The 23,560-nt window shown below is 39.3% G+C and overlaps 1 protein-coding gene across 2 annotated transcripts in view; it reads left to right on the top strand.

Moving 5' to 3' along the window:
* The first annotated feature begins 336 nt into the window (after positions 1–336).
* kbtbd8 (kelch repeat and BTB (POZ) domain containing 8) overlaps positions 337–23,560 on the top strand; it is a 36,991-nt gene continuing 13,767 nt past the window's right edge. The window contains exons 1-3 of one of the 2 annotated variants that reach the window (XM_048548107.2): positions 337–409; positions 19,064–19,271; positions 20,254–21,368. In XM_048548107.2, the coding sequence (XP_048404064.1) occupies positions 394–409; positions 19,064–19,271; positions 20,254–21,368 (1,339 nt within the window). In that variant the 5' untranslated portion in view covers positions 337–393. The remainder of the gene's footprint in view (positions 410–19,063; positions 19,272–20,253; positions 21,369–23,560) is intronic. The other variant, XM_048548108.2, reaches the window with a different exon arrangement.

The following is a 23,560-nucleotide window of genomic DNA, read 5'->3' as shown; positions in this document are numbered from 1 at the left end:
CGCGTGGGGCTATCTCAGGTCCTCTTGCAGAGGGCTGCTATTTAGATGGATCGTGCACGGTCTCGTTCTGTGCTGTAAGATTTCCATGATCCCCAATGTTGATAGGAGGGTCTAGAGGGATCTATGGATCCTTTCACACCTTCATTTCCTGCATAAAAAAGACGGCTGCGGTGATGAACTGCCAGGTTTAAAGATGCTCCCTAAAGTTGGCTGAGGTTGGAGGATAGAGAACGCACTCACGTTTCCTCGACCAGCTTACACCATTGACTGCCGGGGGCGCGCCTCACCGCACGCGCGGACGAGCACGTGCGCGTGTCCGTGCTTGGCCGGCCGTTGCCGTGGCCGTGCGCGTGAAGGGGAGGTCGCTCGCCGTTATTCGCAGGCGCTGGTAGAATGGCTGCAGCAGCGGGTCAGTAAGTTGGGCCTCTTTGCCGGCTCGTGATTCGGAAGCGAGGTGCGGGGACGGGACGGCGGTAGTAGTCATCTGACCGTTCAATAGTGACTTGTTAAATACCGGCCCGGGAGCTGAGCCGGGTCTAGCCTTTGGGAGCGAGTGGAGGTGGCTGTGGAAACAATGGGCCGCCGGTTAAAGGGAAGCTCGGTGTGTAGGGGGCTTGAGAAACTCGGTAGGCCCAGTCCCTGGGGAATCGGCTTTTCGCTCTTCCTTGGCAACTTCTGCCTTTTGTTATATTTTCTCCCTCGCTCTGTCTCGCTTTAGGAGAAGTCTTTTCCGTGTACTTGCTTTGTTTGATCATTCCCCTTGCGATTTCTGTGCGGGGAGCCTTTCTTGTCAAGGTCCAAAAATTGTGATTGCTCGACTTTCAAACTTATTTGTTTAAGTTCAAGAGAGAGAAATTATTAATCGGTGATGCTCAGAGGTATTGTGCTTGCATTCTACTCTTTGCAACAGATAAGTGTTAAAGTTTCAGCTGATTTTGATTAGGTGGTTACGAACAAAGGCTTGTGAACATTTCTGGTAAGATGCCCTTGCAACTTTAGGAGGTAAGTTAGGTACTTTAAATGGAATAGTGACATCTGCTTTCCCTGACTCTGTCACAGTATTTTCTAGAATGCGAAGTTGTGTTTTCGAGTTGGGGGGGGGGGGAGGAGGGAACTGCATTTAAATATAATTTCATACGTAGTATGTACTGAGTAATTTGAAAGTCACACTAACATTTTCACTTGGAAGAAATTTGAAAAGTGAGTTGTAGTTCTACAGTAGACCAGGCCATCAGTTTACAGAATATTTCCTTGATTTATGGTGATTATCTGGTTGAATTCTAGATGGGTACTGTGCTCAAAGAGCAGAGATGGTGACTTATGAGACTAAGCAAGTAAATTTGCTTGACTATTTATCATATTTGCACGGTAGTGTGTAATCAAAAGGGAGTTGTGCTGGGAATTCTCACGTTGACTTTGGAACCCATAAACCCTCGCGGCATTAGCTGAAACATGGACAGAGAAACCTTCAGATTACCACCTACTGCACTTCTTTAATGTTTAACACAAAGAATTAAAGATCCAATGAGAGTGGCAGACACTGAATATACTCTGGATGTAGAACTTTAATATCCCTCACCTTGAGTGACTTGAAAGAGTCTTGATGGACGCAGTGCTAGACTGAGTCTGTGGCAAGTGTGAGGGACCTAGCAAAAGGTCAAAACGTACTTACCCAACTCTTTCCTCTGCATTTGTGTTTGAATTTATTGGCAAGAGTAGGAATAAAAAGTCCTAGTGATAGGATTAAATAGGATAATTTTGAACATATCTAGCAATTTAGGACTAAACATACATGAGACAACAGCAGAATTGTTTTCAGCCACGTAGCCTTGCATATTCCCTTTTCTGCCATCAAACCAGTCAAACTATGAAGCAACCACGCACAACTTCTTGTATGCCAAACAGCAGAGGTAGCATGTAATAGTTAGGGGTAAGAGAACCTGCAGTGAATGGACCAGATGTGAGTTCTGCTGTACTACCACATCTGAATGGTGGTGGACAGTTAAACAGCTGACAGGAGGAGGAAGCTTTACAAATATTCCCATCTGCAATGATGGGTGAACCCAACGCATCATTACAAAAGCCAAGGCTGAAACATCTGTGTGATCTTCAGCCGTAAGTGCTGAGTGAATGGTCCATCTTGGTTAAGCCAGTTTGTATTACTCCTTCTGAGATCAAGAAACAGCTGAAAATACTGGACGCTGCAAAGGCTGTGGGCTGTTACAATATTTTGGCGCTAGTACTGAACACTTGTATTATAGAACTAGTTGTGCCTCTTGACTAGCAAAGCCACAGCGTGAGCACCTACCCTGCAGTGTGGAAAAATTGCTCACGTCATGTCTCCTAGAAAGCAGGCCAAACTGAACCTAGCCAGTTACAGATATAACTGTCTGCATTCTATCATCAGCAAAGTGATGAATCAAGTTGCGGACATCAAAAATGCTATCAAAGAGCACTTGCTCAGCAATAATCATACTGATATTGAGATTAGTTTCTACTGTTGATACTCAGCTACTGACCTCATTGCAACTTTAGTCCAGATATTTCCAAAAGAGCTGAACTCCAGAGGTAGGTGTGTGTAGCCACCCTTGATATCAAAACATCACTTGATTTGAGTATAGTTTTAAGGTGTGTTAGCGAAACCAAAGTTGATGGAAATCGAGAAATTCTGTACTGCTTGGAATCATACGAACTGAAACGGAAGCTGGTTGTGATGATTAGACGTTCATCATCTTAGTTCCAGGACGTTCCTCAAGGTAGATATTTTCTCATCAGTCTGTTCAGAGTTGTTATTACCTGCTTCTGGAGCAGATATGACTTGAACCCAGGCCTTCTGGTGCAGAGGTAGTGACACTACGACTGTGCCACAAGGACCACTGTTATTAGCGGCAAAGTGATGCAGCCACCGATTTAATGCTGTCCTGTGACACTTAATAATTTGGCTCATCAGTGTTCAATGCATTCTGCAAGAATCACCCTGCTTCATTATAGACTTGGCTGAAATACCAACTGAGACGGCCCCTTGACAGCCTGGCAGCCTTTGTACTGCTTCAAGAAACCCAAGGAAATCTGAAGTCTTTGGAAATCTTTAGAAGAATCTCCAGTGGCTGGAGTCATACCAATATAAAGGAAGATGGTTGTGGTTTTTGAATCTAGCCACTTTAGTTTTGCATTTCAAGGCAGAACTTTTGTATTGTACTTGTGCTTCATCAATGACCTCTGTCAGAAGAGCATGCTGAAAATTCCCCCAATTTGCACATCATCGTGACTTAGAATATATTCCTATTCCTTCACTGTTCGCTGGGTGAAAGCCTAGGAACTCCTACGTAGCAACTAAGTTTGTACATTATACAGGTTCGTGGAAGCTGCTTAGCATCATGTATGCAGTTAGAGACAGGCAATAAATGTGGATCTTGCTAATAATTCCCAAGTGACAAAGTTTATCCTTCACATGCTAAATTGGGTACTGTATTGCATGGTTTTTGTAAATATGCTGAAAATTTAAGTTTATCTCTGTCTTGAAATTTTACATGTCATGTCCTATCTGTCTTCATTCTGAAGCTTTTTGTCTGGATTTGTCTTCATCTATTCCGTGCTGTTCCTTTGTCCCTTCAGAACATTTGTTACTTCTCCTCATACTCTCTATAATAAACAGTCCAATTTCTTTCAAGTTTTCTAACATGTATGCTCTTCCTCTCGAACTGTTTTGGGGATCACCAAGCTTGCTCTGTAGAACTGCATGCATTATCTGTAATTGTCTAATTAAGGGATACTAAATTTGAACGATCCCCAGACTCCTTTTTTGTTTTGAAAGATCAAACCATTATTCTGATTGTTAATTTCCAATGAATACCTTGGATTCCTGGTTTATTGGTTTATGCAGATGTTGAAGGCTGTACGCTAGTCAAAGAGGCCCTTCAGCTTTTCCATCCTAACTTGCTGCAAAGGTCTGATGTATTTCAAATGGATATTACCATAAAAGCGGCAATAATATAATTAAGTAATTAAAACTTGCAGTTTGTGGTATCAAGATTACGCAAGTTGGTGGCTCGTGGATACCCTTGTGATCTTGGGCAAATATATCTGCAGCAAGTGTTTGGATTTTGAGCTGGAGGCTGAACTGTAAATACTGCTACACATTGGGGATGGAGAAGGTAACATGGATTCCTTATATCAAGACCTAGTCATGTCCCTTTGGGTCTTCTAATTTGTCAGCGATGAAGGACAGGAGAGCATGACTGAGAGTGAGATAGGGAAGGGAATCAGGAAGGCAGGAGTGCAGGAGCCTTCGCCTCTCTAATTCAATAGGTTTTTTGATGTTCTCTTGGCATGCCTGGATGAGAGTGGGAGCTATAGGCTGAATACATGCAAACTGGCTATGGCATCATGATACAGAAGCCAGTAGGTGGTGGGAGCAGCAAGGCATGTAGGAGTATGGAATAGTATAATGAGGCAAAATCAGTGTTCTCTGCCAAAAGAAGCAAGAGTCCAGATGGCTGTGCTGTCTGTGTAATGCCATGAAATGGGACATCGACTCAGGATTGGAAAGGAGCTTACAGTGGCAGGGAGAAGATTCAGATGTCGTGGTACATGTAGGGTACCTATGACAGACTAAGTGGCATCTAGGCTGCTGTACCCAGAGTTTACCCAGCCTGTCTGCTTTTTTTTTTCCAACCTTTTCCTTTTTTCTGTATAATTTGTTTTTATTTCGTTTAGTTTTTAGTTTTACTTCTGGGTTGTGATGGCGATGGCATTGAGAAAGGCAGCTTTGTTGGGGTCTGGTGTGGGTGGTGGCATCTAGTGAGCCCAGAGTCAGACTCTGGCAGATAGCAACAGGGCAGCTCTTAAGCCTGGATCGGGACTCTGGCGGACGACAGTGAAGAGGTGGCTGGCAGAGGAGCGAGCATGGGACCTGGTATTGGCTGCTACATCAGCGGAGGCATCGTTGGAGAAGTAGGCCTAGCAGTGAAAGCAGTGCCTGAGAAACAGCAACTTTGAGTACAGCACTTGTAGTAGCGAATGGTTGCAGAACAGTTCTTAGATTAGATTCCCTACAGTATGGAAACGGGCACTTCAGCCCAACAAGTCCACACCGCCCCTTAATGCATCCCCCTATAACCCACACACCCCTGAACACTATGGGCAGTTTAGCATGGCCGATCCACCTAGCCTGCACATCTTTGGACTGTGGGAGCAAACCAGAGCACCCGGAGGAAACCCTTAGACACGGGGAGAATGTGCAAACTCCACACAGACAGTCGCCCGAGGCTGGTTTCGATGGGGTCCCTTTAAGCTGTATTTTTGTTTTATTATTCTTAACCTATTCAAAATGGTGCAGAGTGGTGACAGTGGAAGCTTTTTTACTTTAACTGTATATTTCACATAAAATACCTGTGATAAAATCTGACTGACCAACATAGGTAAAAGTAGGAAAAATGTTCTGCAACGATGTACTGATTTGAAAGCACAATTTCAAAGATCACCATTTCTGGATCATTACCTATGCATGTGCAAATTAACATCGTCTTCGTAAAATTGCAGCGGGGATTATGCCTCAAAGATTAGCGTAGGAGAAGTAGATTTTGTTTCAATACCACTGGGGAAAGTGGTAACTGTGCTGTTGGAATGGTCTATGCATGAACCTTGCTGGGACCAGTGTTCTTCCAAACTGTACAATTGACGAAGTCGAGAAAGTTTTAAACTAAATGGGGGGGGAAAGGATCAAATATAGACAGATGTATTATAGTAGAATTAAGTAGTAATGTGACAAATAAAGGTTAGGAGGGATAGAGAGGGGAAAAGAAATAGTAGACTAGAAACCTAGACTAGATGTTACAGAGATAAAGGTTCTGTATTTGAATGCCTGAACATTCATAGCAAAATAACCAAATTGATAATTTTCAAGTATATCATATGATCTGATAGCGCAATGACTCTGTACTGGTTATGATGAAAGGTCCTGGCTGTTGGAGGAAAAATAGGAACTCCGGTAAGGGTAGCATCGTTAATTGTGATGGCATTTTGTGCAATAATTGCAGGTGACCTGATTTTTGAGATCAGAATTTGAAATACGTTTGGGTGGAAATGTAGACTAGCAAGAGAAAGAAGTCACCAATGGACTGGTTTACTCAACAGTAATTATAATGTGGAGCAAAGTGTATAAAAATAAATATTGTGCACTAGTCATAAACAGATGTTAATCATCCAGGGTAACTTAAATCTACATATAAACTGGAAAAATCAGATTGCTGGAGCTTGAATGAGGAGTTCATAGAATTGTTTCAGTTCATTCAAAGATGGCAGCAGAGTAGGATGCTTCAGCCAAAGCTTGTCCATTCCATCCATTTCTTTGCTTTCTTCTTTGTTTCTTTTTGTGTTTTTTTTCTCCTTTCTCTTTGATTTCCTGAACTCCTCGCCTTAGCACAGGGTTGTTCTCTGGTGCCCTGTGGCAGTTTTTCAGTTCTGTGCGGACGTCTGGACTCCAGTGTGATCCAGCGTGGCCTGGGTTGGCAGGACTGTTACTGTGACTTTTTCATTTCTTTATTTTTCTAATATACTCCTATGATCTGTAATGCTGGACTTTTATATTTTTTTGCCCCAAGAACTTATACAGAGAATTTGTACCTAGGTACCACATGCCTATGATGGTGCTGTAAATGGTCACTTATAAACTTTTCACTGGACTCATTTGCGTATTTGTGCCAATAAGAAATCTAACCTTGTAAAGCAAATTCAAATCAATTCAATTCACAGTGGTTTTTTAAAAAAAATTGAGCAGTATGTTCAGCTACCAACGATAGAGCAGATTATCCTAGACTTGGTGTATTATCTGACAAAATGAACTATTGAACTCAGTTAGACTCATAGCACAGAAAAAAGCCCTTTGGCCACTGTCTCCATGCCGGTCAAAACCAACGACCTAAGTTATAATCCCATTTCCCAGCACTTTGCCCATAGACTTGTATGACTTGCCATCGACAGTGAACATCAAAATACTTAAATATTACATTAAGACACCCAAGCAACCAAGATATGTTTGAATTTCACATCAAATTTGAAAGGGAGAAGCTTGGACTAAACAAGAATTTTAAATTTAATTAAGGACATCAGTGTCAACTTGACAGCTCAACTTGCTGACAATAATTGGCATATTAGGCTGGGGGATAGATCAGTGGAGATAGTGATGTACATTTAAAGGGATTTCAGAATATTTAGAATAAATATATTCCAACTATATAAATAAAAAATGCTAACGGGGGGACCCAACACCACAAAAGTTAAAAGCATCAAATTTTAAGAACGCATAGCTGCACAAAGATGAATGGCGGTATGGCCTGATTCGTTAAAATATAGAGAATGACAAAAAGGTAAGTAAGAAATTAGAATTTCAGGAAGCTAGCTAGGAATCTTAAATGGATAGCAGACATTTCAAGGATGTTGATAAAGGAAAATAATAACTAAAGTATGCCTTCTGTCTAGAGGATATAGTAAACACTTTACTAGTTGTAAATCAGGAAGTGGAAGCAAGGCAGGAATTTGACAAAATTTCAATCACAAGGGAGCAGTACTAACTGCTGGACTGGTGGTCTGACAAATTTCTGGATCCAGCTGGGCAGCACCATGAGGTTAACGAACTTCTCAATGCGTAGGTGTTTATTTTCTAAAATACACTAACTTCAGAAAAGTTTCCATTGGAATGAAAAATAGACGTAAGTCCTCTATTCAAGAAGAGAAGGAAACAAGAAACTGCAAGGCAGTTTGACTTTTTTTGTGGAAAAGGTGTTGGACTCAATTGACAGTGATTATTGTGCACCTAGAAAACACAATGTTTAGGAAGAGTCAGTTTATTGAAGGAGCAACATGCACTGAATATAGGGGTGTCTGTAGATGTATTATACTTGGGTTTCCACAGGCATTCGATCAGGCACTGCATCAAAGGTTATTACCAAAAATAAAAGCTTACACTATAGGTGGAACATATTAGCAATGTCAGAAGAGTGACTAGTTAGCTGCAAGGGTCTGTGCTGACCCAGCCTTTCACAACTTGAATCTATAACTTGAGTGAAGGTGTGGTAGCTAAATTTGCAAACAACATCAAAGTAGTTAGAAAAATATGTTGTGAGGTTAGCACAATGATTAGCATTGCTGAGTCACTATGCCAGGGACCCGAGTTTGATCCCACCCCTCGGGCAGCTGCCCATGTGGAATTTGTACATTCTCCCTATTTGCATGTGGATTTCCTGTGGGTTCTCCTGTTTCCTCCCATAATCCCAAAAATGTGCAGGTTAGGTGTATTGGCTTTGCTGAGTTGCCCCATAGTGTTCGAGTGTGCACTAGGTGGGTTACTATAGTAAACGTGGTGTTATGGACAAGATAGGGTTGGGTGTTGTACAGAGGTTCGGTGGAGTCTCGATGGGCTGAGTGGCCTCTGTCTGACTGTCGGGATGCTAGATTCCAAAAAGACCAGGATTATGCAGGCGGATACAGCTTGATTCAGTGGGTGACCAAAATCTCTCAGATGGAACTTGGTATGGGGGAAAAAGTGACGTAGTTCACTTTGGCAGGGGGGAAAAAAAGGCAGTGCTACTTAAATGGTGAATGACTGCAGAGTTCTGAAGTACAGGGGATTTAGTTGTGGTGCTTTGTCACAAAAAATTAGTATGACAAAACAGCATGCAATCAAGAAAGGTATTGGGATACTATGCTTTCTGCAAGAAATTTGTCATAATTTTCATGGTTTGTGTAGGGCATTGGTGAGACTACATCTTGATGGAAGACTGTAGTGTTGGTCTTAAGGGCATTGGACGTGTTTCAGAGGAGGCTTACTGGATTTGTTACCTGGAATGAGTGGGTTACCTTACATGGATGATATGTTGGAGAATCTTTCTGTTTCTACTGATGTTGAAAAGAATGAATGGCATGTATGTATAAGATTCTGAATGGTCCCAGGTTTGACATAGAAAATATATTTCTTGTTGTGGGTCAGGGTGGCAGGGCGGCTCAGTGGTGAGCATTGCTCCCTCATAGCGCCAGGGGCCCGGGTTTGATTCCACCCTGGAGCAATTCTGTGTGGAGTTTGCACATTCTCCCGATGTCTGTCTGTGTGGGTTTCCCCCTGGGTGCTCTGGTTACCTCCCACTGTCCAAAGATATGCAAGTTAGGTGGATTGGCTGTGCTGAATTGCCCATAATGTTCAGGAATGTGTAACTTAGGTGGATTATAGGGGGATGAGTCTGGGTGGGATGTTCCAAGGATTGGTGTGGAGTTTTGGGCTGAAGGGCCTGTTTCCACACTATAGGGATTCTGATTCTGAATCCAGAGGTAGGTTACACTTTTTTACCATTGTGGGGCTTACCTTTCAGGACAGATGTGATAATTATTTTTCTCTTGAAGGTTTGTGTGACTTTGGAACTCCGTCTCAAAGATGTGTTGGCAGGGCCATTAAATACTTTTAAGGCAGAAGGACCTAGATACTTGATGCGAATGTGGAATTTGAAACACGTTTGGACCCTGCTTTTATTGACTGAGAAAGCTCAAGGGTGTGAACAGCTAAATTTCTTATATTTATGAAGTTTATAGCTTGAAATACAGAACGCACAACAGACGGAATTTATTTGTTTGTTCAGATCCATGGCCAAATTGTGGGTGAATTTTTACCAAAATGTTGTGCTTATACAAAGGGAAGAGATGATGGCCTAGGGGGAGATGATGGCCTAGCAATGTCATCACTGGACTGTTAATCTAGGAACTCAGATAACATTCTGGGACCTGGGTTCAAATCTCACCATGGCAGATGGTGAAATTTTGAATTCAATAGAAATATCTGGAATTAAGAACCTAATGATGACCATGAATCCATTATCAATTGTCAGAAAAACCTATCTGGTTCACTCATGTCCTTTTTGGGAAGGAGACTGCCAACCTTACTTGGTCCTCCATGGGACTTCAGACCCACAACAAAGTGGTTGACTCTGAACTGCCTTCTGGGCAATTAGAATGGGCAATAGATGCTACCTAGTCAGCAACACCCTAATCGCATTGATGAATTTTTTAAAAAAATTGATTGCGTGAATTGACCTAAAAGGGCATGTCTTTTGTCAAAGCCCTCTACTTTAAACAGATGATAAGCAATTATTGGCCTTGCAATGTCCAGAATATTAAAGTGATTAGAATTTTCCAAGCTGTCCCAGCATATTTTGTAGTCTAAGGCTTGAGATGACACCTCTTGGAAGAAGATGCCTCAAAATCAATTGATTGCATACCTCCATTAAACTCACTGGCTATGACAATTAACTTGGCAAATTTGCTGGTTTGTGCATAACAGCTGTTTCAAACTTGGTCAAAACCAATAACATTCTAACTGTTTATAGTTGGAAAGGATGACATAACAAGACTTCATATTTTAATAATTTTTTACGACATATTTTAAAATGTTACTGACCAGATACACACACTCTAGGCAACTTTTACTCAACTACACAAAAGCAATCGAACAAAAACACTACAGACAGGAAGAGATTCTTTGGCCTAGCCAGCCTGTGCAAAAGCATGATGTCTTTTCTCTTAAAATGCTGTTTACTCCATACTGTCCATATCCCTTTATTACCTGCCTATTCATGTATCTGTCAAGATGCCTCTTAAACATTGCTGTTGTATCTGCTTCTACCGTCTCCTCTGGCATCACATTCCAGGCACTTATCACTTTTTAAAAAAAAAAATGCCTCTCATGTATCCTTTAAACATTCCCCATTTTACCCATAGTGTTTGATGTTTCTGTCCTGGGGGAAAACGATATTCGTTCTGTTCATGCCTCTTGTAACTTTGTAAACCTTTTATCAAGAGTGTTTTCAGCCTCCGACATTCCAGTGAAAACAAACTGAGTTTGTTCCATCTATCCTTGTAGCTAATACCTTCCAAACTAGACAACAAGCCGGTAAATCTTTTCTGCACCCTCCCTAAAGCCACAACATCCTTCTGGTAGTGGGGCAGCCACAAATGTATGCAGTATTCCAAATGCGACTAAGCTAAAGTTTAAAACAACTGCAACATGAATATTTGCCTTTTATAAGTATCTCATACGGCAGTCTCTCTAGAATTATAGTCCTTTTAGATTCCATTGGGTTCACACTTCCCTTTTTAGACAAGTAGATATTTTGTGACCATCTCTAGGTTTTTCCCTTTGGTCTTCATGAGTTTCATTAATCGTTGGAAGGAAAATCAATTGCTGCACCTGGGTAAATATAAATATCTTGCATGTGCTTCACAGTAGAAATATCTTAAGCATTTATAATCAAACTCCCCAGGCTTATTATCACGCAGATGTCAGAACAGAGCACATGACCCTCTTCTCTTGTCCGAACTAATGTTATAAACCCCATATTTGCACCACTACAATGTGTATTCAGGCTACCTGAGGACTGGATTTGCTCCTCTTCTGTTGCCTTCCCTATTAATTAACTTAGCCAGGCATTTGCAGTTGAGGGAAAAACATGATTATTGAGTTCAAAAGAAAGATCTTGTATTGATATAGCACTTATCATGATTTTGGGATGTCTCCAAGGAGTTTACAGCTGGTGGATATTACATTCTTGTGTGGCTGACCAGCACTGTAGCCATTTATCTGGACAATCTGCCATGCTTGAGTACAAGTAAACTTTAGTCCTAATGTAATTGATTTTAAAATATTGCAGTTTTTACAGAAAAAATTCGCATAAGTGAGAATTCACAATCAAAAGCTTCTTTCCAACTGTAAATGCAGCTGTGCTTTAAATGCTAATATTACTGTACATAATTGAGGTGTCTATCTATACGCTCTAATGTTGATGCACCTAAAGCAGTCAGAAATAAGACAGCACATGGCTGTTTTTATTTGAAGATTTTAAACAAATTTTTGATTTTGTTCACTTGCATTGAGTGCAGTTGGTTTTTTTGAATGCTGTTGGAAGTTAAGCCTACTGTGGAAGCTGCTCTGTCCTCAGTGAATCAGTTTAATAAGAGTTGAACATGATCTTCAGAAACATCAAAACTTTAGGATTAGGATTTTGTGAAATCTGTTTAGAGAAAGCTAAGCAAATCTGCGATTTTTGTTTGTTTTATAATCCAGGTGCTGGAAATCTGGGGGGGGAAAAGAAAACAAACAGCAGGTATGGAAGCATCCATGGAGGAAGAGCACAGTTAACAGTTCTGGCCCAGTGTCCGTCCTTCAGAACTGATTGTGGCTAGGAAAAAGTTGGTATAGATGCTAAAGATGGGACAATGGTAGGTGAAGAGCGAGAACACCAATTAGGCAGACGGAGTGGGTAGTGATTATCCTAGTAGAATTAGTCGCTGCTAATGGGACCGATTTTAGTAGCTAACAACAGGTTGGTTGAGGTAGCAGCCCCTGTGATCACAAGGCCGAATGTGCTTGCCCTAAGATTGCTCGTGATAATGAGATGTAAAGCCAGAATGGTCCCAAGTGGAAATTACATATGTATTTCCAGGTTTTGTTTTTGTTCCAGTTGGAGTTATGGTCGGCAAGAGTTTGGAAAGTAGTGGATCAGAAAGCTCTTTTCTAAAATTTGTCTGGCAGCAATGGAAATGGAATTTGACCTCCATTGTTGTAAACCAGTGACTCTTGTGGTGATGTGTGATAGCATAGGCAACAATTTTGAATCTGTAGCGTGAAAGGCTAGTTTAACAATACAGTGACTAGTTTGAGATGGTAGGAATGGCAGATAAGAAGGTTCTAGGCTCAATGTCAGCTTTCCTGCTCTGCTGCTTGGCCTGCTGTGTTCATCCAGCTCTACACCTTGTTATCTCAGTGACTAGTTTGTTTCTTTTGGATGGAATCTTTGAAATGTGACTGGTTTCAATGAGGGAGGAAAACTACTTCAGTAGGAGTTAATTTTCTGCTTCAGTAGCATCTGCCCCACTTAGTTTTGATACACCCTCAGCAATGTAGAGTAACTGAAGTGTAAATCACTTTGTCCTGTATTTGCAGAGTGGAAAGACAGTAGTGCACGCTTTGTAATTGTGCAATAAGTGAAACTAGTTTATGAATTGAAGTGCACGGAATTGCAAATTTGAGATTAGGAAATAGTCTGAAACACGGTTTTGAATATCGAAATCAGTCTGTGCCACAAGACCACACAGTCAGATTTTAAATATACTTGATTAGCCTTTTAATAAAGCTGTGAAGTACCCCAAGGTAAGAAGTTTGTTCTAACTGGAACTGTTGACTGTGTTTAATCCTGGAAAATGCAGATTCTTTGTTTTTAAAAAGAGTTAGTTTTTGAATTGCAAGGAGAAATGGAAAAAAGTCATTAGGATAACTTATTTTTTAACCAGTTTGTTTGTTTGAACTGGAGACACACCTTTTTGGACAAATAAGATTTGAATGCAGACTCTAAGAGGTTTTTACACAAGATTAGAACATGGCATTTTGAACTTTTTTTTAATTCTACATTTTGTGGACGCATGATAACCGACCCCCAAGGCAGGTAGAATCTGAACCTTGACCTTTTAGACCAGAGATAAGGACACTGCCACAGCATTGCAAAAACCCCAAACATTAACAATATTTCAAAATGGTGTAATTGGATGTATTTGTCCACTTTACATAGGATCTGATATATCAAGATTCTGAAGAAGATGGTAGTTCTCAAATTCAGAAAAGCATGTTGGTACTGTTCGGATGGTGGTGTTGCTAAGTGAGAAGTATGGGTATGCTGTGTTGCAAACCCACCTGATGTAATAACCAATTTAAGAACTTTAATTCTTAGAACAATTGTGATTATTCAGTAAATGTTTTTCATGAAATTGTATCTCATGTTGGACTCATTCTGGATTTTGAAAGCATAGTCTCGTTGAGTATGATCCTGTTTCATGTGGCCAAAAGGACTTGCCGTTCGATGTGATCCACCTGCCCTAAGTACCAGTGGCACAAAAGTTCATTTCCCACACCACTCACTATGTGGTAGGCTGAATGTCTTTTGGCTTGACAGTAGTGTTTGTTAGCAGAGAAAGCAACTTGCATTGCTACCTCATAGCTGACTGAAACGGCTAGCTTCAATTGTTTCTCAAATTATTTGGATATTTTATCTTTCCACGGTAATCTGAGCTAGATGTGATTTATATTTTAACATCAAGTAGTAATGGCCTTGGAACCATTCATGAGTATGTATGATGTGCAGCCACAGTGTTGGCATAAACATTATGGAGTCATAGTCATACAGCACGGAAGCAGACCTTTGGTCCAACCAGTCAATGCTGAACATAATCCTCGACTAAATTTACAGCGTTCCATTCGTATACCCTATTTCAGAATGAAGACTGATGAACAAATAGCTTGTGCTCCCATTTACACGGTTGCCAATAAAACTAATACACAACACTAGTGCTGTAGAAGTTCCAATACCTTTATTAACCTGTGATAATAGGTTACTGGTAGACAGCAGGGCTTGTAAATTTCTCAACCTGCAAGTTTAGGAAAAGGCACTTGCTGGGTAACACAACTTCAAATGTGAACTTGCGTGTAGTGGAGCCCATTAAGTTGGAAATTTTGTTGTAAATGTGTGCCAGTGTCACCTTGCTAAATCCATCCACTGTCTTGTGTTGTCTGCCCAGTCATTGGGCTCTTTCCTCCATTTGCATCAATGTTGCTTCCCAGGACGCTGCCAGAGACTAAACCCAATTGCTTGCAAACTGAGTGACATATTGGGCCCAAAGTTGAGTTTCACAACCAATCTCCTCTTATCAGATACTACCTACTTCTGACTACTGTCTCTTCCTCAGCACAGTTGTTGTTAGAGCCTTCATCTGGCCCTAAGTCTGGGCTCCTTATTTCAGTACCCTGCGTACTTTCTGTGAAGGTACGCTTGTCCAAACTTCTTTCAGATCCTGACCTCCATCGCATTCCAGTGACACATTACACTGTGCTTGCCAAGTAGTGACTTGAATGTCAGACTCTCACGTTTGTATTTAAATCTCTCCAGAGTATTGCTTAGAGAAGTAACAACGGTCTGTTTTTACTCTCTTGGGCATCTTCCACACTGAATTCTGATAGCCATGCCTTCCACTGTGTTGATGCTATGCCTGAAATTTGGGCTTCTGAATGAGATATAGTTGTTTTTGCTTTTGTTCAGTTTCATGAAATGTGTGTCTGTACAATATTCTGCACAATCCATAAGTTCGATATCTATCTGTCTATACTTTGATACACTCAGATTTCTATCTGCGTAATGTGTTCTTGTTGTTTCACCTTTTAAACTTTAATTTTTGTAACTGGTATTCAAATTTCATTTTGAACTAGAAGATAGATTGGAGATTATTGGCTTGTTTGTGGTTTAATTATTTTTCTTTCAAGGGATGCTTAATATGCCCAAAAATATTTAAATGAAGGAATCTGTGCAGGATGCTGGTTTTCATTTGTGTATATATTAAGAAATGAGATGTACACAAGTTGGCTTCTTCCCATTATTATTCTGGTTAGGCTTTGCAAAAAAATACCCAACTCTGTGGCGGGGGGGGAAATCCTAAAACGATAGAGCGTTGAAAAAGTTGACCAGTATGTGAACATTCCAAAGATTTTTGACAATGTATTACATAATGAATTGTGAACAAGATTAAAGGGTCAGTGACAATGCAGAAGCTACAGTTTGTGATCCCCAGTGGTCAATATTGGGACTGGTGCTGTTAATGTTAGATTAATGACTTGGACTACCATGTTGGCTGCATGTGCAATTTGATGTCATTGAATGTTTGACATCAGCATGATGTTCTGCCATTTATAAATAAATGAAAAATAGCGTTGCCAAAAATTGTTAAAATTGCACTTGTGCATCAATATGTTGTCAAGTTCTCTAATACCCAAAATATTGTTAGGTATTTATAAAAAATAATTGAGTAACTAGAAGTGAATTTAAATTCAGACAATGAAGAAATAAGAATACTTTTGAATTGGTCTAATGTCAGTTGTTTCTGGACTGGTACCCTTAACATTCATGGCAAATTGTGAGCAGTGATGTTGTGAATGATATAAACAATAATGGATTTCATCACCGTACTTCTGAATGGACTGCTGATTCACATTATAAATAAGACTTAATGTGCTGATACATTTGATATCAAATTCTATGGCAAATGTGAAAACTAAATGTTTTTGTTATTGTGCCTGACCCTTGTTACTGTGACATTAGAGAAACCTGCCAGCAAAAACCAAGTGATTGAAGTTAGAAAATCTCTCAGGCTGTTGTTTATTCTGACTATCTGCTATGAAAAGGCAAGCTAAAATTATACATGTTTGCTGACTCTTTTTTTCTATTTATTGAGATCTTTTCATGAATTAGTTTTATTCTAGTGCAGAATTTGAGAATTGCTGAAAAAGACATTTTTGTTGGTTTGTTTTTAACTTATGCTTACCTTGATATTTAGTTGAATACTACTTTAAAGGGAAAACCAAAATACCGTGAGTATAGTTTGGTTGGCAAGTGGGCTCTGTCAGCAGAGGTGTTACTTTGGAGAATGTCAACCATCATAAACAAGTACACTTACTCAATATTCTTGTGGCTTGTTCTGATGAGTGCAATAGGTGAAGCTTTGACAAATGTCTTTTAATGGAAATTGGTATTATTTGCAGCAAAATCTAAGTAAAATTGTTTTGCTCCGGGGGTGCCACAAGTGTTCCCTAATGGGTGGCATCAGCTCATGGCTGTAAACAACTCCGATCAGTGCTTCATCCTGTTTCTTACCTTCCTTGGCATTTTCATTCTTATCTTGTCTACTGTTCCCCTTTTTTATTCTGAATTTTAGCACAACAGTATGTGGCATTTTGCAACAAGAGAACTAGCTGTTCACTTTTTAAAAAGAATGCATTCAATGATTTAATATAAAAAGTAATTGTTACTCGGCAGATGATTTTTTTTTTTAGTGTGTTTTTAAGAAGCTTATTTTCCCAGCAGCAACAAGAGCATTTAATTCAAAGGTGGTCAACGTAAGATTGTTGTTAGCAATCATTGTATTGAAAATCAAAATAGTGGATGGAGGAGGCAGGTGGTTCTTGCTGTCTCGTGCTCCAACACGAATATTTTCTTATCCAACTGTTAATTTACCTTTATAACTCTGTTTGAAGTTATTTCAGGACAGGGCAATTGATCTGTTTTTTGTTGCTAGTGGATTTGGACAACTTCCTTTTAGCACTGACCTAATAGCAAAAGAACCACAAATTTAATGTCTACTTCTGGTCCGTTCTGCATATCGTTGACCTGTTTTCTTTCACTGCCCTTTTTTTTTGCATCATGGTCAATAACTGACAAATCCTCTTTAATTATTGCTCAATTCTAAAATAGAATTTTGTAATATTTATGTATAAAAGAAAATTACTTTTCGTTTCATGTAATATCTCAAATGGATTGTCAGGTACAGATAACAACACCCACTTAATTTAGTCTCTGTCTCCCCTCGCCCCTTGGGCAGTGGAGGGCGGAGTTTATTTTTGCAAAGTAGGGCAAGACTAATGCAAACTTGACATTTGAACCCAGAATCGAGTAGCCTTAAGGTCAATGTAGAAACATATTTAAGGACAAGGATGTCAACAGCCGGAGATTTATCCTACAATAACTAAACAAAAATGGCAAATTATGATCATTGTAGAATCTAGAGTCCAGGATCTATTAAAACAGATATCTATTGAAGATTTCATACTTTCTTTATTCTTGGTCCCTCGCTGATCCAGAAAATTACTTCAGCAATGCAGCGCAGAGGGAATGTTGATTGGCAGAGATGTTGTCTTTTTGGAGTGGGGAGATAGACATTGATACAGAGGATTACTGGATTCTCCTAATGTCTTTCTCTAATCTTTGAGATCCCCCCCCTCCCCAATCTAGGATATGATGAGATTAATTCATAAAATATCTTTTCCATTTACCTTCAGTGCTTGCAATATTTTCAATTGCTGCTTAGGTGATATGACTTGTAGATAAGTAATTTTGAACATTTTTAATGTTGGTTTTTTTGGGCTTTGCTAGTTGTTTCATATGTCTAAATTCAAAGACGAGTCCCATTAGCAAGGTAACACTCTTTGCTAATGTGAAGATCAACTTTAAATTCACAATATTTGGCATTATTGCCGATAACTGACTTAGCTGAAAAGACTTAGAAAAATTACTTTCACATCAAACAAAACAGCTTCTGGATTTATTGTGACCTGACTTGCAAATATTGTAATCTCATGCAGTTTATTGCAGCAGTGCTTATTAGTAGGAATTTGAGTTCTATTTTTACTGTGACTGGAATGTACATCAGCTACCTTTTCTAATTTAAAGCACTGTGAAATATGCATTTATATCTAATCAAAACAGCTGGTTCACTTACTATTAAAGCGTGCACAGATTCCTTTCACTTAAGATCATTTTCATCACAATTGATTACCTTTTGTATTAATAAAGTGTTGGTAAGAATTCTATATAGTTTTGAGCTGCTGATCTGCATTAACAGGGAACTTGGTAGAAACAAGCTAACCTTTCACTATTACTGGGGCTGCCTTCTGTTGGTCGTGTCAATCTTGAATTGTTTGATTTTATGCAATAGGAATTGGGGGGGGGGGGAAATGAAATTCACATCCCTGAATTTTACTGCATGTTAACAGCATCTAGATATTGGAATGATTGGAATAAAAAATGGCTGAAATAGGCATCCAGCAAGCCCATGTCAGCATCTGGAGGAAGAAATGGTTACATGTTCAGATAGACTTGGACTGACATTCTGACAAACAGAACTTTGAAGTTAATTCTCCATTTGTTAGCCAAACGTGGGATTGGAGATAAGAGTCACCAAACTTGCAATGTTAACTCTCTACTTTCTTCCCACCTGAATTTTTCCAGCAGTTTGTTTTTGTTTTATATTTCCAGCATCCCCACTACTTTTGGTTTATCGTGGTATTGGGGAGGCAAATGAAATTGTAGTCACTTAATATTTTTTGTTTCCCTTGAGGCCTAAAGTGACGTGTGTTTGTGTGAATATATCTAATTTTCTTTTTTGTGTGATAAGCGATGAAGAATAATGTCATGTCATGGTTTTTCTACAGATTTGAATAAATTTTTACTGGGACACAATGGAGTTTCAAGCCCAAGTCAGAATATCGGGATGGACCCTGCACATGCATGTAGCATTCTGCAGCAGCTTAAATGTATGTACGATGAGCAGCAGCTGACTGACATTGTGGTGGAGGTAGATCATGGAAAAACGTTTTCCTGTCACCGAAATGTACTCGCTGCAATTAGTCCTTATTTTAGGTATGCTTTTGCTGTTTTGGTAGCTAGTCACATATTTAACATTACACACCAACGAGTGGAATATCAGAGTGGTGGGAATGGTGACAATTGATGTCAACTGAAACAACCATTTTATCTTCAAAGTTAATTTCTGAAGCACATTAAGTTCCAGCCCTTTAATTATGCTACCACATGCAAATGACGTAGCATTGAATGGATAATCTGACTTTTGCTTTAAAGAAATCTTAGCTAGTATTTAAAATGGCTTTGTAAGATCTCAAATATAATTTTAGGACTCAATATAATTTTAGTTTACAATTATTTTACTCACTCAGTCGCTGAAATAAGTTGAAATGTTTTTTATAGCTTACTTTCCATGAAATTTTATTTTCTGTATTAAAAAGTAGCCAATTAAGTAGAGCTGGTTTATTGGAACCAAATCTAAAAAGCTAATGCTTCAATCCTTTTTGGAATTCAGCAATTATTCATTAGTTTAATTTTTGAGTTTGTTTCATGTTAAGATGTAGTTTCATAAAGGTTTTTGACTGAAGTAATTAATGTTGAGGAATTCAACAAACTAGATTTTTAGATTGTATTAATTGGTGGTATTTCTCCAAGTTAGACTAGGAATTCAAACCCTATTCTATGGCTTCGCTGCATAATTTAGGTTGATATCCCAGTGCAATACCGAGATAGTGCGCACTCAGAATATTCTTGACATCCCAGTTGTTTGTTGTTGGAACTTATGGAAATCTCAACATTGTGAGTTTATTCAACTGAGTTTTCAACCATCGTCCCTTCAACCAATGTATCCAGAAACAGAGAGATCAGTAGTTCATCTCATTGCTGTTTGTAGATTCTTGTAGTGTAGCAACTCTTATTCACTTGTAATGAGCAAAATAATTAACTGTCTACAAATGTGCCTTTCTGATGCATGACTATATGGATGAAAATTGCTTGTTCCAGAATGGATTCAATTCATCAAGCTTTTTTAATTTTGTAGGTCTATGTTCACCAGTGGCCTTACAGAGAGCACGCAGAAAAAAGTACGAATTGTGGGAGTGGAAGATGATGCGATGCGGCTGGTGTTGGACTATGCATATACATCTCGAATATCGTTGACGGAGGTTAATGTACAGGCTCTTTTCACAGCTGCAAGTCTCTTCCAGATACCATTGTTGCAGGACCAGTGCGCCCAGTACATGATCAGCCGACTGGATCCACAGAACTCCATTGGGGTTTTCATGTTTGCTGATGCGTATGGACACCAGGAATTGAAGGAGAAATCTCAAGATTATATTAGAAAGAAAATTTTGTGCGTTGCCAAAGAACAGGAGTTCCTCCATTTGACTAAAGACCAGCTGACAAGCATTCTAAATAGTGATGACCTAAATGTGGAAAAGGAAGAGTGTGTTTATGAAAGCATAATTCAGTGGCTTGAGCATAACCGAGATAAAAGGGAGCCACATCTTGCAGACATTTTTGCCAAATGTATACGTGTACCTCTGATGGAAAAGACCTTTTTACAGAAAATCCCTTGCACTTTTGCACAGGCTATGGCTAGAAATTCCTCAGAACATGGAGACAATGACCGGGCTGATAGCTGTAGACCAAGACTTGGTATGACTGCTTCACAGATGATTATCTGCTTTGAAGCCGCCAACAAACACTCAGGAAAGAAACAAACTGTGCCTTGTTTAGATACTGTTACAGGAGAAGTCTTCAAATTATGCAAGCCTCCTAATGATTTAAGGGAAGTGGGAATCTTGGTGTCACCTGATAATGATATTTATATTGCAGGAGGTTACAGGCCAAGTAACAGTGATGTATCTATAGATCATAAAGCGGAGAGTGATTTCTGGATGCATGACCATGCAGCAAACAGGTGGTTGCCCAGAGCCCCATTACTGAGGGCACGAATAGGGTGCAAACTAGTTTATTGTTCCAAAATTTATGCAATTGGAGGTAGGGTGTATGAAGGTGATGGACGGAATGCTTTAAAATCAGTGGAGTGCTATGATGCCAGGGACAATTGCTGGATAGCTGTCTGTCCAATGCCTGTTGCAATGGAGTTTCATGCGGCTGTGGAGTATCAGGATAATATCTATGTGCTGCAAGGTAAGTGTGTGGATGCTCAATGTACCAATTTTGTTAATTTACATTAATTGATATGAAAGTTCTGACAGTTATTACGTACCTCAAACTAAAAGCTCCTTTAAAAAGATTAGAGCTGAATTTAAATGTAGCAGGGTTAATGAATTGGAGGTATGGTCGTCTACTGGTTAATCTACAAATGCCTGTACTTTGGATACAGTGATGTGCATTCAAATCCAACTAAACCTATTATGGCAAGTTTATATACAATAGTTTAAGTCTGGAAATAAAAAATTGGTCTTAGTCATGTTAAGCTCCAGTTACTTAATCGTCAAAAATTCTACCTGGTTCACCGATGTCTTTTCTCCCAGCTGATGGTAATACTGGAAGAGTCCAGTTGTAGCATGAAACCTGACTTGACTTGACATTCCTTGAGGTTTATTTTGTAATTTGTTTACTACAATGGTCAGTCACTGAACATTTCACGTAAGGCTGGCATTATACCTTTTAAATGAAATAATGTAAATTGATTGCAGGAAAGAAAGGGAATGAAACACTTAATTTCAAATTGTCATAGCTTTATATAGTTATCTTATTAACAACAAAAGGACAGAGCCACTCTTTATTTACCAGCCATGGACTTTATAGAAACTCGACTCCAGAAATGTATCATTCCCATCTTTAAAATATCTCCGTAAACTAAAAAATTTGCAAGCCTTACCTCCTTGGTGACTTTCTGCGCATTCAGCAGATGTGATTCTGTATCCCCACGAAATGCAGGCATGCTAATTTGCTAACCTCTCACTACTGAACTAGCCCTGAAAGAGCTTAAGACTTATTTCTAGCTTTGTCCTGGAGGATGCTGAAATATAAACTGTCATTTTGGTAAGGTCTTTTTTTTTCTTCTGAAGTCAGCCTGTCTCTGGCTCATGGCCATCTGTCTTGCTGTATGTTATAAATGCTTAAGTCATAAATATGCAGCAGTTATCTCGCCATGAGCTTGTTGAGAATTTACCTTAAGTCACGTGATTTATTGAAAAGCCTGTTCTTAGCTCAATGTTCCAAATAACTTTCTGACCCTTAAAGCAAATCAGACTCTTACCAGAGATCTTATTTACATCAGCTTGAGAATTCAGGTTCTCAAATAATAACTTATAAACTTACTTCACACCTTACGTCACCAAAAAATAAAATCTCTCCAAGCAATTCCATCATTAGATAAACAGTAACATATTAACAGAACGTGTATGAAATATCATAAAATTCGATTGAAGTCCATTTTAATCATCGCACTAGCCATTTTTGCAAAAAAATAGCACCCACAATGATGTTGCTGACATCAACAGCCAATTTAAACACAATCTGATATTGCTGGAACTGGTGTGGTAATCTGTGCAATTGTCAAGATGTCTCTAGCACCCTGACATTGTTTTGTCTGTTTTGAATTTCTTTTGTTTAGTTAAACAAACTTGTTAGAGAAGCGCCACAGTGGTGAAATTCACAATAGACTGTGACAAAATCCACTGTTGCCAGTACATTAGAGAATTTCATATTTTGTCTTGGGCACTGGAAAATGAGAGCTTTTTTTTTTGCTTTTCTAAGTGCTACTTGGCCTTGTCTCAGTATGTCACATTGCTTTCGCAATTCACTTTTTTAGCTAAATCTATGATCAAATTCACTCGTAACCAATGAAACCATTTGTTCAGGCATTGTAAATCATCTTTCCAGGTTTGGCTGAACACTATCGAGTCACCAGCTGCATAATCCTTTGACATTGTTGGATAATTGTAGAGATGTTCCTTGTGTATTTTGTATTCCAAATGACATGATTTGGAATCTGACCAGTGTTTCGGAAGCTGATATTTCTATAGTCATTTGAACATGCCAATATCCTCCTAACACATCAATTTTTGTAAACAATTGTGCTTATTCAATCCCCTCAATCCAATCTTCCAACTGAGGAATCAGCTAGGACTCCATTTTTGTTACTGCATTGACTTTGTGATAATTGATACACAATTTGATCCATCCAATTTCTGCACTGTCACAAATGGTGAGCTTCAACTGCTAGAACTGTCGTTGTTCATAAATGTGATTTCTTGGCTCATTTGGGCTGACTTCTCTGTATTGAGGATATTGTTTTATGTATAATATGTCCCCTACATCAACATGACGTATAGTCAAAGATGTTCTCCTGCCCTCTTTACGCAAATAAA

This window comes from Stegostoma tigrinum, chromosome 11 (assembly GCF_030684315.1).
Source record: "Stegostoma tigrinum isolate sSteTig4 chromosome 11, sSteTig4.hap1, whole genome shotgun sequence".
In the NCBI taxonomy this organism is placed as follows: domain Eukaryota; kingdom Metazoa; phylum Chordata; class Chondrichthyes; order Orectolobiformes; family Stegostomatidae; genus Stegostoma; species Stegostoma tigrinum.
This window is presented reverse-complemented; position numbering and strand designations above follow the sequence as displayed.